General features: G+C 34.7%; 1 protein-coding gene across 3 annotated transcripts; it reads left to right on the top strand.

The window, feature by feature from the left end:
• Positions 1 to 221: 221 nt before the first annotated feature.
• Positions 222 to 12,699, top strand: LOC128229880 (uncharacterized). Of its 3 annotated transcripts, XM_052941769.1 has the most exons (8): positions 222 to 336; positions 4,935 to 5,059; positions 6,004 to 6,026; positions 7,794 to 7,853; positions 8,577 to 8,633; positions 9,985 to 10,188; positions 10,734 to 12,340; positions 12,455 to 12,473. In XM_052941769.1, the coding sequence occupies exons 1-6, from the start codon at positions 283 to 285 to the stop codon at positions 10,071 to 10,073; spliced, it is 408 nt and encodes a 135-aa protein (XP_052797729.1). In that variant the 5' UTR covers positions 222 to 282; the 3' UTR covers positions 10,074 to 10,188; positions 10,734 to 12,340; positions 12,455 to 12,473. The 3 variants fall into 3 exon arrangements, with proteins under 3 accessions (XP_052797729.1, XP_052797728.1, XP_052797730.1); XM_052941768.1 differs by having other exon boundaries at positions 10,734 to 12,699; XM_052941770.1 differs by lacking the exon at positions 8,577 to 8,633 and having other exon boundaries at positions 10,734 to 12,699.
• The last annotated feature ends 260 nt before the right edge of the window (positions 12,700 to 12,959 follow it).

The following is a 12,959-nucleotide window of genomic DNA, read 5'->3' as shown; positions in this document are numbered from 1 at the left end:
CTGAGCATGTTAACTGTCCAAATACATCCGATGTTGTTTTCGATAAAAATGGCCGAGGAGCTCCGAATGAACTTCTTAAGTTTCACAAGCTGAAGCTTTTGGGCTTGTTATAAAGATCAATGACGCAAAACCGTGAAAACCCACGCATGCGATATACAATATATTTGTGGGTTTTTATAACAACCGGGGTATCTCCATGTTTTTCACTTCCTATTATTATCTCGCAGTCGACAGAACCACATGGTAACACCATCTTCAAGTTCTTCGTTTTGAATTGCAACAATGGCTACATTTTACAAATACGTGGCGTCAGCAAGGATTTCGACATGGCTAACGGTAGGCTACAACTATTTAGTTCCGCTGTTAAGTTGAAATGTATTTGTGTATATATTAATAAGCTATTGAACGTACAATGGTATTTTGTTCCGCTGTTTATTTGAAATGTATTTGTGTATATATTAATAAGCTATTGAACGTACAATGGCTTCTTTATTTTTGCTTGATATGCTTTAACAAATTTCTTGCACAATCGGTATTTCTGGTTAATTTATGCTTGAAATCCCATCGGCCACCCACATGTGAGATGAGTTATAACGAGCCAGAGCGCGCCACTTCTACATACTTTTGTATATGTTAGGTTCAATTTTGGGGATCTACAGAAAATGGAGTGAGCGCAGCGATGCCGCAGGCGAGGAGTCCCGAGTGCGAGATCAGGATATAAATATCCCATTCGGAGCTCCTCGGCCATTTTTATCGAAAACAACCTCGGATGTATGCTGATACATCAGTAGAAGTAGTTCGTAAAATTTTGAATTATGTCATTAATTAAATGTGGTCTTTTAGCTTGTATTGGTAGATCTAAGTTTAAATTGATTGCCAGTGTATTATTGCAAACATAATTAAGATTATCAATGGTTAAGTCATTAAGTTTCGGTGCTAAATTAAATTACTACGCGATCTACTTGAAGCGGACTTTAAAAGACCCGATTTCTGACATTGTACACCGTCCATAAACATCCGAGCCTGTTTTCCATAAAAATTGCCGAGGAGTTCCGAATGAGAAAAATCCGATGGCACGCTGCGTGGACGGTTTTTCGGCAAGCCTCGTTACCGGCTTACGCGCATGCCTTCGGTACGGATTTTTCAATCGTGACCGGTAGCACATAATAATTATTATAAGTCTTTGTTATTTCTAACATTGATAACCGTCCATTTACATCCGAGGTTGTTTGCGATAGAAAATGACCGAGGAGTTCCGAATGCTTGATCTCGCATCAAGACCAAGAGCACTCAACAACTTATCCATTTTGGGCAATCTATCTTATTTTACTTACAACATTTTATTTTATTTGTTTTATACAATTCAAATAAAACCTGTAATTTCTTTTACAACGTATATGTTTGCTTGTATTTACAATACACACGAAATAGAATAGTCTTTTCTTCTGCGGACATGTGCAATTCAAAATAGGTTTATTAATTACTAATATAAACAATGAAAATGAAAAGGCCCCAAACAAAGTATAATTTCTTTACCAATGAAAGCTGCTGTGTGTTTCTCGCTTGTATAATTGACGCTCTAGGGAATAACGTCTGTCTTTCTTGTTTGTTTACATCCGTTATGATCCGTGGTGACCTATGTGAAAACCCTGTTGAAGTCACGTGATTCCTCACTCTGTATATGCATGAACCTATAAGGTTAAATTGAATATTTCAAAATATTCAAAATCTTTCATGCGTATGCCTTGGTAACTTGAATTACGAATAAAACTTCCGGGTGTGGTTATAATTGGAGTTGTTAAAGTGATGTAAAAACGCTTAAGTTGAAACTATTAAAAGGGTATATGATTACAAAGTAGATCACAAGAAAAAAGTCAATTACTTTCAGTGTACAGTTTCAACAGTATATTAGAGTTTCATCACTACACCTTATAACAGCATAATAGATATAGCTTTCTTTTTAAAAGTGTTGCCACTCATTGCATGAGTTCAAGGAGATTATACCAATAAAAATACGATATATATATATTTCTTTCATGCTTTACGATGAAATATGGGGTTTTAACAGTGAAATAACAACAGTGAAAATATAAATTTGATATTTTCACTGCAAAATAAGGAGTGAAAATATCAACTTTCAGAACTACTTTTAAATTCCACTGTTGTTACATGTACTTGCCTTGATCAAAACAGAACACTGGACTTCAGTAAATTATGTCAAAAAATGTTTAAGAATTAAAGAAATGTTTTATAAATTTAAACAAATATGTAATTGGAAATTAACAACTTACGGTTTATTACCGGTTATTCCGTTTTTCAAACATTTGCCTGATCTTTGAAGCTGAATGTTCGAACATTTGCTTTCGTACCAAACAGATTGCAGATAAAAACAACTGTTCGAACATAAATAAAAAATTATATCATCGTTCAAATGTATTTTGAGCTGTTTGCCGTTGTAGTACGTAAAATGAGCTTCCTGGAAAATTCACACAACAATTTACAGATAGATCCGATATTTTTTACCCCACCCACACCTCAAAATGTGTCAACAAACTAGCGTGGCAATCACTCTTTATCTGGAAAACAAACCTGTTATAAAGCGAAACAGACTGGTCTCTGACAGAAAGATGACTGAATATTAATTTACTATGAAACACATGCAGTCTTTAACTAAGAAGAATGTTTAAAATCCAATGAGTATCCACATTTGTTTTGCTAACACATTTGACCTTCCAAATTTTCATTCTTTAAATAGCGGCGTAGTAATTTGGTTATATGTATTCATGCCCATCTTAAAATAAAAGTGTTTTCATTATTTTTTGGAACATATGTGCACTAATAAAACTTTGTTTACTGTTCATAAAGCATTGCAATAAAAAACGAGCGAATATTAAGCTATAAGAATAAATAGCAGAGAACTATTTCTCAGCAAACCGAAAATAGAAAAGTTGACAGCTATAATTATGCATGAGGGGCGCCCCACGGGTAGCGGCGTAAAACCCACCCTTTTCAAAAAGGGGGTAATTCAGAAATAAATAAAAAAACAAATAAAACTCCAAAAATAAGCATAAAAGAAACAGAAAATTTGTTTATTTCAGTGCAAGATCGTATTAAATTTCACTCGTGATCATAAAAAAAAACTACATTTTCATTACAAAATAATTTATGTTGTTTTTTTTATGCCACTCGTGAAATAAAATACGATCTTACACTGAAATAAACAAATATCCTCTATATACAAACATTCGGGATCGATATATGTTCAACACACAGTATTGTACATATATATATTGGATAAAAATTTAAAAGAAAAACTAAAGATAGACAAATAAAACAAGATTATTTTTTTAAAAAGGCACTGGAGACGAATGCTTATCTTGGTATGAAAGTAAATTTCAACGAAACAATTAGAATACTGCATTATATATAGAATTATAAGAAACCTAGTAAGCGTCAATATAAATTGAATTCACAGTGAAATACTAAGTTACTAAAATATTTTATACACATTATTTAATATCTCAAGTATGTACATGTATGTTGCTACACCACGTTTAACTTATCTACATCGTTTTACTCTTGCTAACGCTTTAAAAAAATAGTTTTTTGGCATAGAAATTCAATTTTTGAACATTAATGTTAAACACTACTATCTGATCTTTTGTCAGCATTCTTATACCACTGGTTTCTAAACATAAACGCAAAATTGGGCTCATTCCAAGACAAAACGGAAACTGTGATAGTGCAGCTTTAAAATATCAAGAGGTTTATTCTAAAATAGTTACGGTTTCGCACTTGGAACTCCTTGTATCACGCGGTTTGTTCAAATCATATGACTGCAAACGGTGGCTTCTTATGTGTATGCCTCCAACTAATACACATTCACTATCGTGAAATGCACACGGTGGGGTCAAGCCAGAATGAAGTCAATGGGTGAGGGCAGACCCTTGTAAATTCTAAAACAACATCAGCACTAAAATAGCTTAAACATAAAATGAATTTTTTGTCTACTTAACAAACACGTGACTTATAATTGGAAACACGTTCACAAAGCTTTGAACTTTGAACTTTTATTAGTGTACGCATGGCCTATTACAGGTAAACAGAGTTAACACACAAAATGCAATAATAAAGTGGAATGACGAACAATGGATACACATAACATACAAAGAATGACATGGAAATTACTCTCTATAACACTACAACAAGACATATGTACAATGAACAATGACATGGAAATTACTCTCTATAACACTACAACAAGACATATGTACAATGAACAATGACATGGAAATTACTCTCTATAACACTACAACAAGACATATGTACAATGAACAATGATATGGAAATTACTCTCTATAACACTACAACAAGACATATGTACAATGAACAATGACATGGAAATTACTCTCTATAACACTACAACAAGACATATGTACAGTGAACAATGACATGGAAATTACTCTCTACAACACTACAACAAGACATATGTACAGTGAACAATGACATGGAAATTACTCTCTATAACACTACAACAAGACATATGTACAGTGAACAATGACATGGAAATTACTCTCTATAACACTACAACAAGACATATGTACAATGAACAATGACATGGAAATTACTCTCTACAACCCTAAAACAAGATATATGTACAATGAACAATGACATGGAAATTACTCTCTACAACACTACATCAAGATATATGTACAGTGAACAATGACAAAATAGTTTACATGTGAAGAAAAAAGAGAAAAGAAAAAAAGGAAGATGAAGTTGGAACTTAAATAGAATTTATCTCTTAAATTTGAACACAATATGCTGTTATGAATTCAGCTAATCTAATTATAGTAGAGGTGTCAGTGCTACTCATTAATTTCTGGAACTTATTGGGTACTGATAGTTATATATATATATATCAATATTAACAGAGCGATGGGAGGGAGGAACAACGCGTGGAGCGACGGATGGAGGTCAGTGCCGTGGAGATGGAACATGGAATACGTAACGAACAACAGCAGCACCGGCCCCGCGTTCAAGCACGACCCGAGCCTAGGCAAAATACTTAATCAGTTAATTCTGTATTTTTGTACACAAACCGAGGCGCCTATATAATTACGTAGTATATTCTTGCCTTGAAGCCACTAGCAGTAAACTTCAACTCACTTTATTTGAAAAAAAGAGTATTTGATACAGTTAATTGATAGGATATATAGATTAACCGGATTGTTGCGCATGTATTTTAGAGAATGACAATGTTTCCCCCGTATGTTTAGCCAATTTCGTGACTTTCATGGCAATTGTTTATGACTCTATGGGCGAACGAGTATAGACTTACATATAATTGTCATCATTTCCTACAACGAGTTGGATCTTACCGATGTATCATACCGCTTACGACAAATGCATATTTAAAAGATTTTGCGCACTTTTCCAATTCGAAATTTACTAGGGTTGCTTCCACGATAATCCCAGTTAATGTAGTTTAAAAATAGCGTCGGTATATTTATCTTTACTCATAAACATATATAATTTAAACTGGAAAACCATTGTGCGCTATTTTAAACGGGGAAACAAAGATGAAACAGAACACATTATTAATGCTTTAATTAGTCTTATCATATAAAGCGATGATTTATCGGCCACTTTCTAGCTCACATCGACAATTTTCGTTCGTTTTGTGGAAATAATGTTTTTGCCGTTTTTGGACCATCAGGGGTGCGTTTCAGAGACGATCGTTAAGGCGATCGTAAGATGATTTTGGTAGTACTACCAAAATTACCGATCCGCACCGTTTCAGAGACTGGTGTCTAGTCCCTTTAAAGTATTCGTTTCACCAATTATTGATATAAACAATATAACGTATCTGGGAGTTAAATTTATTGGTCCCACACAATGTATACAACATGTTTTTCGTTTTGAAAATTTCATTCAGAAATATTTATCGTATGCTATTGATGCCCTGATTTGTTTTCAATATCTTTCTTTTCTTATTTATAGCCGAAAAAAGACGTTTCTTGATGGTAAGTGAACGTTACGTACATGTGTATCTATCACGTCAACGACCTGTTAACATTGACAAATTTAAGGGAAATATTTCCTTTTTTATTGGAATCGTAAAAAAGACGCCATTTCGGTAAGATATAAAGATTAATGACCCAATATGAAGGAATATGGGGTCACCGCGTGACCAGTCCTGAACCAATGGTGTTGCGTCATTCATGCATTCTTATCAGATGAGTAATTTAAGAAACTTTAAAACGGGTAGATCAACATAAAAGTAAAGTTTGATTTCGGTGTTTCGTAGTTGAAAATACCATCGACGAATACATTCATCCTCTCTGGCCTTATCATTTCAACATAAATAATAAAAATAAGGATCGATACGAGAGATTTTATTACTAACGACTACCTTCCTGCTTGTATTCTTAATGGGCTAACAGTGGCCCTCCGATCGTAAACTTTTAGAAACTAAATTACGTTCATATTCGTAAGCGGTTTAAAAAACTCTTAACATATCCATAACTGAACTGTTACTAACACTTCCATACCATTCTTGTGTGATTGCATCTATTATTCAACACTTAAGAGTCGTTTATTGCCATTCGGAACTCATCGGTCATTTCTGTCAAAAAACAACCTCGGATGTATACCGGTACACCAGTTATTAAATGTTGTGTTTTAGCTTGTATTTATTGATCGAAGTTTATATTGATTGCCAGTGAAGTGGAGTATTGCAAACATAATTAAGATTCCCAAGAGTTAAGTCTCATTAAGTTTAACTGCTAAATTAAACTACGCGATCTACTTGCAGCGGACTTAAATATACCGATTTCTGAGTATGTAAACCGTCCATATACATCCGAGGTTGTTTTCGATAAAAATGGCCGAGGAGCTCCGAATGGTTTATTACAGCATTTACGTGTATAGTGTTTGGGGTTGTCGTACACATATGCATATTAATATTTATAATTATTTAACAGCTTTTTAACACCGAAAAACCTGTATTAGTAATATATAATAGTAATTTTTAAACCAGTGTTTTACAATTCTTATATTTTTTACGCTTTATTAAGGAAATCTTCCTAGTTCTCCATATAGGCTGCTCAGTGGTGCATAACATGGTATGTCTGATAGTAACTAAATTTTAGTGATCCACAGTGGCTTGATTTTTGGAAAATAAATGTTATTAATGACAAAAAAAAATGTTTTATGACCATGCTCGAAGTCATTGTTCATAATTCCATCCAAAAACATTTAATTAATTGTGCAATAGAAAAATACGTACATGGTGCTGGTAGCTATAAATGAGTATAAAACTATGAATGTATTGAGCATAAAGTATACGGCTTTTTGCGTATTGTTGCAGCATACGGCTTATTGCGTTTAGTTGCGGCATACGGCTTTTGGTGTATTTTTGCGAAAAATATGGCTTATTGCGTATAGTTGCGGCATACGGCTTATTGCGTATAGTTGCGGCATACGGTTTTTGGCGTATTGTTGCGGCATACGGCTTATTGCGTATAGTTGCGGCATACGGTTTTTGGCGTATTGTTGCGGCATATTGCTTTTGACGTATTGTTGCGGCATACGGCTAAGTTTGGCGTATAGTTGCGGTATACGGCTTTTGGCGTATTGTTGCGGCATACGGTTTTTTCGCGTATTATTGCGGTATACGGCTTTTGGCGTATTGTTGCAGCATACAGCGTTTGGCATAGTGTTGCAGCAGCATACTGTTTTATGACATGCTGTTGCAGCCGTACTTCTACCGCCATTTCCTTTTCATTCAGGTTGCTGCACCAACAGTTTGTTCCACCCCTTTATTGACACAGATGACACGTTCACGCACGGTATATGGCTTATTACATTAATTACTTATAAAATTAAAAATGAACATTTAAAGAGACTCGTTCATGGTTTGTAAACTACACATTTTACGGATTTTTTTATTATGAAATAGGGTGTGGCAAATTATTAGGGATTTTAAAATTAAAAACAACAACTGACTGCTGAAACCCTTCAACAAATTTTGTTATCTGCTAAAATATTTCTATGAAGTCCACAATTTTGAAATGCGTTACAAACGACATTCAACTGGAAGCTGTTGCGTAATTGGTTGATTGACATTATCACGTGCTGCTTGCAATGTTTTCAATTAAGGTTTAAATTTCCGTCAGCTCAGTATGAGTCCCTGTGGGCGAGTGGATAAAGTTTCGTGTTTTTTTCCGTTTTTTTTTCTTGGCATTACCGGTGTGGGTTCGCTCACCAATTAAACCAGGCTTTTCCTATTATACTTTAAGTGCATTTCATTTTCTACAATTTCGATATCAAAGAGTAAAATAATCGTAATGTAAGTATTTTAGATGCAATACTGGGAATATTATTTTTGGTGCCAAAACATGAGCGAGTCCCTTTAATACAAACCACTGTAACTTGTATGACATAAGATTAATTTAGCATTTTCTGGAACTGTCAATGTCGTTTTCCAAATAATGACCTATACGAAGCAAAGACATAGTCTATTTAAACGTAATAATTGCAAATTGTTGGAGATTTCATTTTTTCTTTAAAAGGTGCATTATTGATCACCGGCTATGGCATTCTACTGACAATCTTCCACTGGGTAATTGGTAAGTATGAGGACAGTCATGGTATAAGCTTCAAGGTGTCCTTCTCAAGTCTGTCGTGCCTATAATACTTGTCTTCTTTTCCATCAGTATTGACACAATAAATCCTTTGACAATGCTCAAACTCTGTATACAGTCGAACCCCGTTGGCTCGAACTCGCTTTGCTCGAACTCCTCGTTGGATCGATATGGATGATAAGGGCGAATTTTTTATACTGAAGGTAAGCTTTCCCGTTTGGTTTAAACTTTCCGAGGCTCGAGGTATTTTCGTTGGTCCATGGGAGTTCGAGCCAAAGGGACTCGACTGTATCTGGAAAATCGAAAGTGTTATACTGAAGTAAATATTACTTAAGCCAAAGTGCAAATGCTTTAAACTTACCCTTTATTTGTTGTGTTTAACAAGAAATGCTATGACTGAGTCATAACTAGTATGTTAATTGTTGTTCAAATTATTTTGTACTATGATATTAACTCACTGGCTTCACGTTGTTATCTATTTTTATTTATAACAGGACCCATATTTAACTGAACGTCTTGGGTCTGAGTTTCGGACTCAGAAATGCATATTTTCATTGTAAAATGGCTCTTACAGAGTAAAAAAATAACGGGTTCTAAAATCAGGGCAGGTATTCAATATGCAATACATTGTAGTCAATTTTATGGTCATACACCGTTGATTCCATTCAAGTTCGTTATTTATATCTAGCAATCCGATTAGGTACATCGTTCTTAGATCGATTTAACCCCAGTATTGAATACCAGCTGTGATCCACATCTTCTGTCAAAAATAGTTGCATTAAAGAACATTGAAATGGAACTCAGACTCAAGACTTTACAGAATAAGGACCTAGGGGCAGTGATTACGAACAGTCTCAAGTCTGAGTTCAGACTTGGATTTGAGACTGTTCGAATCACGGCCCCAGGGCTAGTGCATCTGTGTTCGCCCTCCATCAGGTTATTTTTAACTCATTTCTTTCATTCGGAACACCTCGGCCATTTTCCATCGAATACAACCGGTACATCAGTACATGTAGTTCGTAAAATTTTAAATAATATTGTTAGTTAATTGTAGTTTAAACGTGTATTTTGTATTACTAAGTTTAAATTGACTGTCAGTGAAGTGCATTATTGCTTAGATAATTAAGATTCCCTCGGGTAAAGTCAACTGCTATATTGAAATTACTACGCGATCTACTTGCAGCGTATTTAAATGTATAGATTTCTGACATTACAAACCGTCCATATACATCCGAGGTTGTTTTCGATGGAAAATGGCCACGGAGTTACGATTGGCAATTCTTTGAGATCTTGTTTTCAGCTGCAGTCACGTGGTCTTTAATGATTTTTTTGTCAGGTTTGTGGGCCGTCCTTACCCTCCCAGCCATCTGTTGCATAAGCGGGATTTACTGTATCGTGAAGGCGGTTAAGGAGACGATATTCTGAATTGTGGTCCTCTATATACAACTCAAACCCGTGGAGCTGTCAGACAAGGGCTTCTACAGATACCATGTGTACCTGCTGATAGACTTCCTCACAACTGTTGCTCTCATTGCTACGGGTAAGGAAAATGTTTTAGAATACAACCTACATTTACAGCCAATGAAAGTGCAGATAGGCAATCATTAAGTACTAGGTTTAATCATTAAAAAAGTTAAACAATCGCACGTGTTTAAAGATCCGCCCACTTCCACTCATCAAATACACAATACCTGCGTCAGATTTTCCTTTGACAATGTGTCAACCAATGAGGTTGTATTCTAAGTCAGTTAGATGACCTGCAATAAAATCTAAATGATTAAGAAGGGCTCATTCGGAAATATTTTCGCTCCTAGAAATACATTTATAGATAACTATAATTTTGAACAACTTTCAAGTTGAATAACTTGAATCGTGAACAAATAGTTATCCATTTATGAATTGAGGGCATTAACAAGAAAGGTTTCGTGTTAAAATATGTGTCTAGTTTTAATGAAAATGTTCCAGTTCCCACTTGCAAGCCATTTATTTCGTGCCATATCCGCCATATTTTTTCATGAAATGCGAGTGGTTAAGTGGTTACAGAAATATGTCACCATAGGTTTATACTTCGTTTACACGTTACAGGCATCGGTCTGGAGGCCGGCATTGGAGTAAAACGCTGCGAGTTCATATCATCGACCGTTTCCATATCATTACCGTTTCCGGACGATATAGACGCCAAAGTGTGGTGGGTGGCCGCCTTCTGTATGTCCATGGACGCCTTCATACCCCACATCATGATTGTGTTCACCATTGTGGTCTTTTTATGCGTCTGTTTTACACTGGCCCACTGTCCAGATGAGAACTAACCTTCTGACTGCTCAGTATCAATGTGTATATACCACGGGGTACATTACGTCATATATGCTACGTCAGAAGCACTGGCACCGGATTTTCAAACTCAAAAACTTAAAAAATAAAAAAATCGTATAATTGCTTACTAAAAATTATAATACCGAATATGTAAAAAAATATTGAAAAATATTTTTTTTTTCAAATATGCACTTTGTACTGTATAATATATAAACAATGATTCTTATGAAGGATACCGTGGTTATTTTGAAAGAAATGTACATAAAACACGGTATTTCTACCTTATGAGACGATAGCAGATCAGACTAAATCTTTTAGCATTCACTAATCATTTAATATTTTTTGCATATCCAGCTATCAAAAACATGGTTATAATCTTATTATCAGTATATTTTCCATAAATGCATTATTTGGTAAGTTGTTAAAGGTTTATCAGTCAAAATTTATGTTTGTTATACCTGTCTATGTATTGTTTTTGTATAAGAGCGTCACTTTAAAAGTGGGTCACTTGGGGTCAAAAACTAGGTCACTAGGTCAAATCTTAGAAAAATCTTTGGAACATACGAGAGGCATTATACATGGTAATATATTCATTAAACTTAATCAGAATGTTTTCCTTGATGAACTCTTGGTCGTAAATAAAACTGGGTCACATATAAACGAAAATTAGGTCACTAGGTCAAATCTTAGAAAAATCTTGTCCAGAACCATATCATGGTAATTATTGGTCAAGTTATGTTAAAAATTAGTCATGATGTACCCCTTGAAGAAAAATGGATCACTTAAAAAAGTGGGTCACATGGGGTCAAAAACTAGGTCACTTGGTCAAATCTTAGAAAAATCTTTGGAACATACTAGAGTCATTATACATGGTCAAATATTCATGAAACTTAATCAGAATGTTTTCCATGATGAACTCTTGGTCGTAAATAAAACTGGGTCAAATATGATCAAAAATTAGGTCACTAGGTCAAAACTTAGAAAAATCTTGTCCAGAACCATATCATGGTAATGATTGGTCAAGTTAAGTTCAAAATTGGTCATGTACCCCTTGATGAAATATAGACCACATTAAAAAGTGGGTCACATGGGGTCAAAAACTGGGTCAGTAGGTCGAATCTTAGAAAAATCTTTGGAACCTACTCGAGGCATTATACATGGTCAAATATTCATAAAACTTAGTCAGAATGTTCCTTGATGAAATCTTGGGACTTATTTGAAACTGGGTCACATATGATCGAAAATTAGGTCACAAGGTCAATTCTTTCAAAAATCTTGTCCGAAACTATTTTATGGTGGTGATTGGTCTGATTAAGTTCAAACATGGTCAGGATGTTCTTTGGGTTAAATTTCGACTGCCTTTTAAGTGTGTTATATGGGTCAAAAACTAGGTCATATCTTACAGAAATCTAGAGGCAATACATCTGCTCTAATTTCCATGAAACTTAATCAGAATGCCTCAATGAAATCTTGGAATAGTTTGAAACTAATAGGTCATGTGGGGTCAAAAATGAGGTCACTGGGTCAAATCTTAAAAAAACCTTGTGGACACTCTAGAGGCTATGTTATTTGCAATATATCTGGACCAACCGTCATGAAATTTGATAAGAATGTTTGCCTTGATAAAATCTTAGATTAGTTTGGAACTGGGTAACATGGAGTCGTCATAAACTAGGTTTCTTGGTCAATTCTGAATGTTACATTATATACAATATTTTTTTTATTTCAAACAGTTGCAATAAACTCAAACTCATATATATATATATATATATATATATTTCATCAACAATTGATTTCCATTCCTTGACTTAGCCCAATCAGGCGGGGGATATCAATTCAACGAATTTGCTTGTTTTGTCTTAAATTTGCCACGGCCAGACAGAGAAATATTCTGGCCAATTACGACGTCACATTTATTGGTTTTGTAATTTTAGGTGATCATATATTGTTTTCATTTCATCTCAACTGATGATACGTAAGTACGTATGTTGTACACCT

The sequence above is a fragment of the Mya arenaria genome, chromosome 4, assembly GCF_026914265.1.
Source record: "Mya arenaria isolate MELC-2E11 chromosome 4, ASM2691426v1".
NCBI lineage: Eukaryota > Metazoa > Mollusca > Bivalvia > Myida > Myidae > Mya > Mya arenaria.
This window is presented reverse-complemented; position numbering and strand designations above follow the sequence as displayed.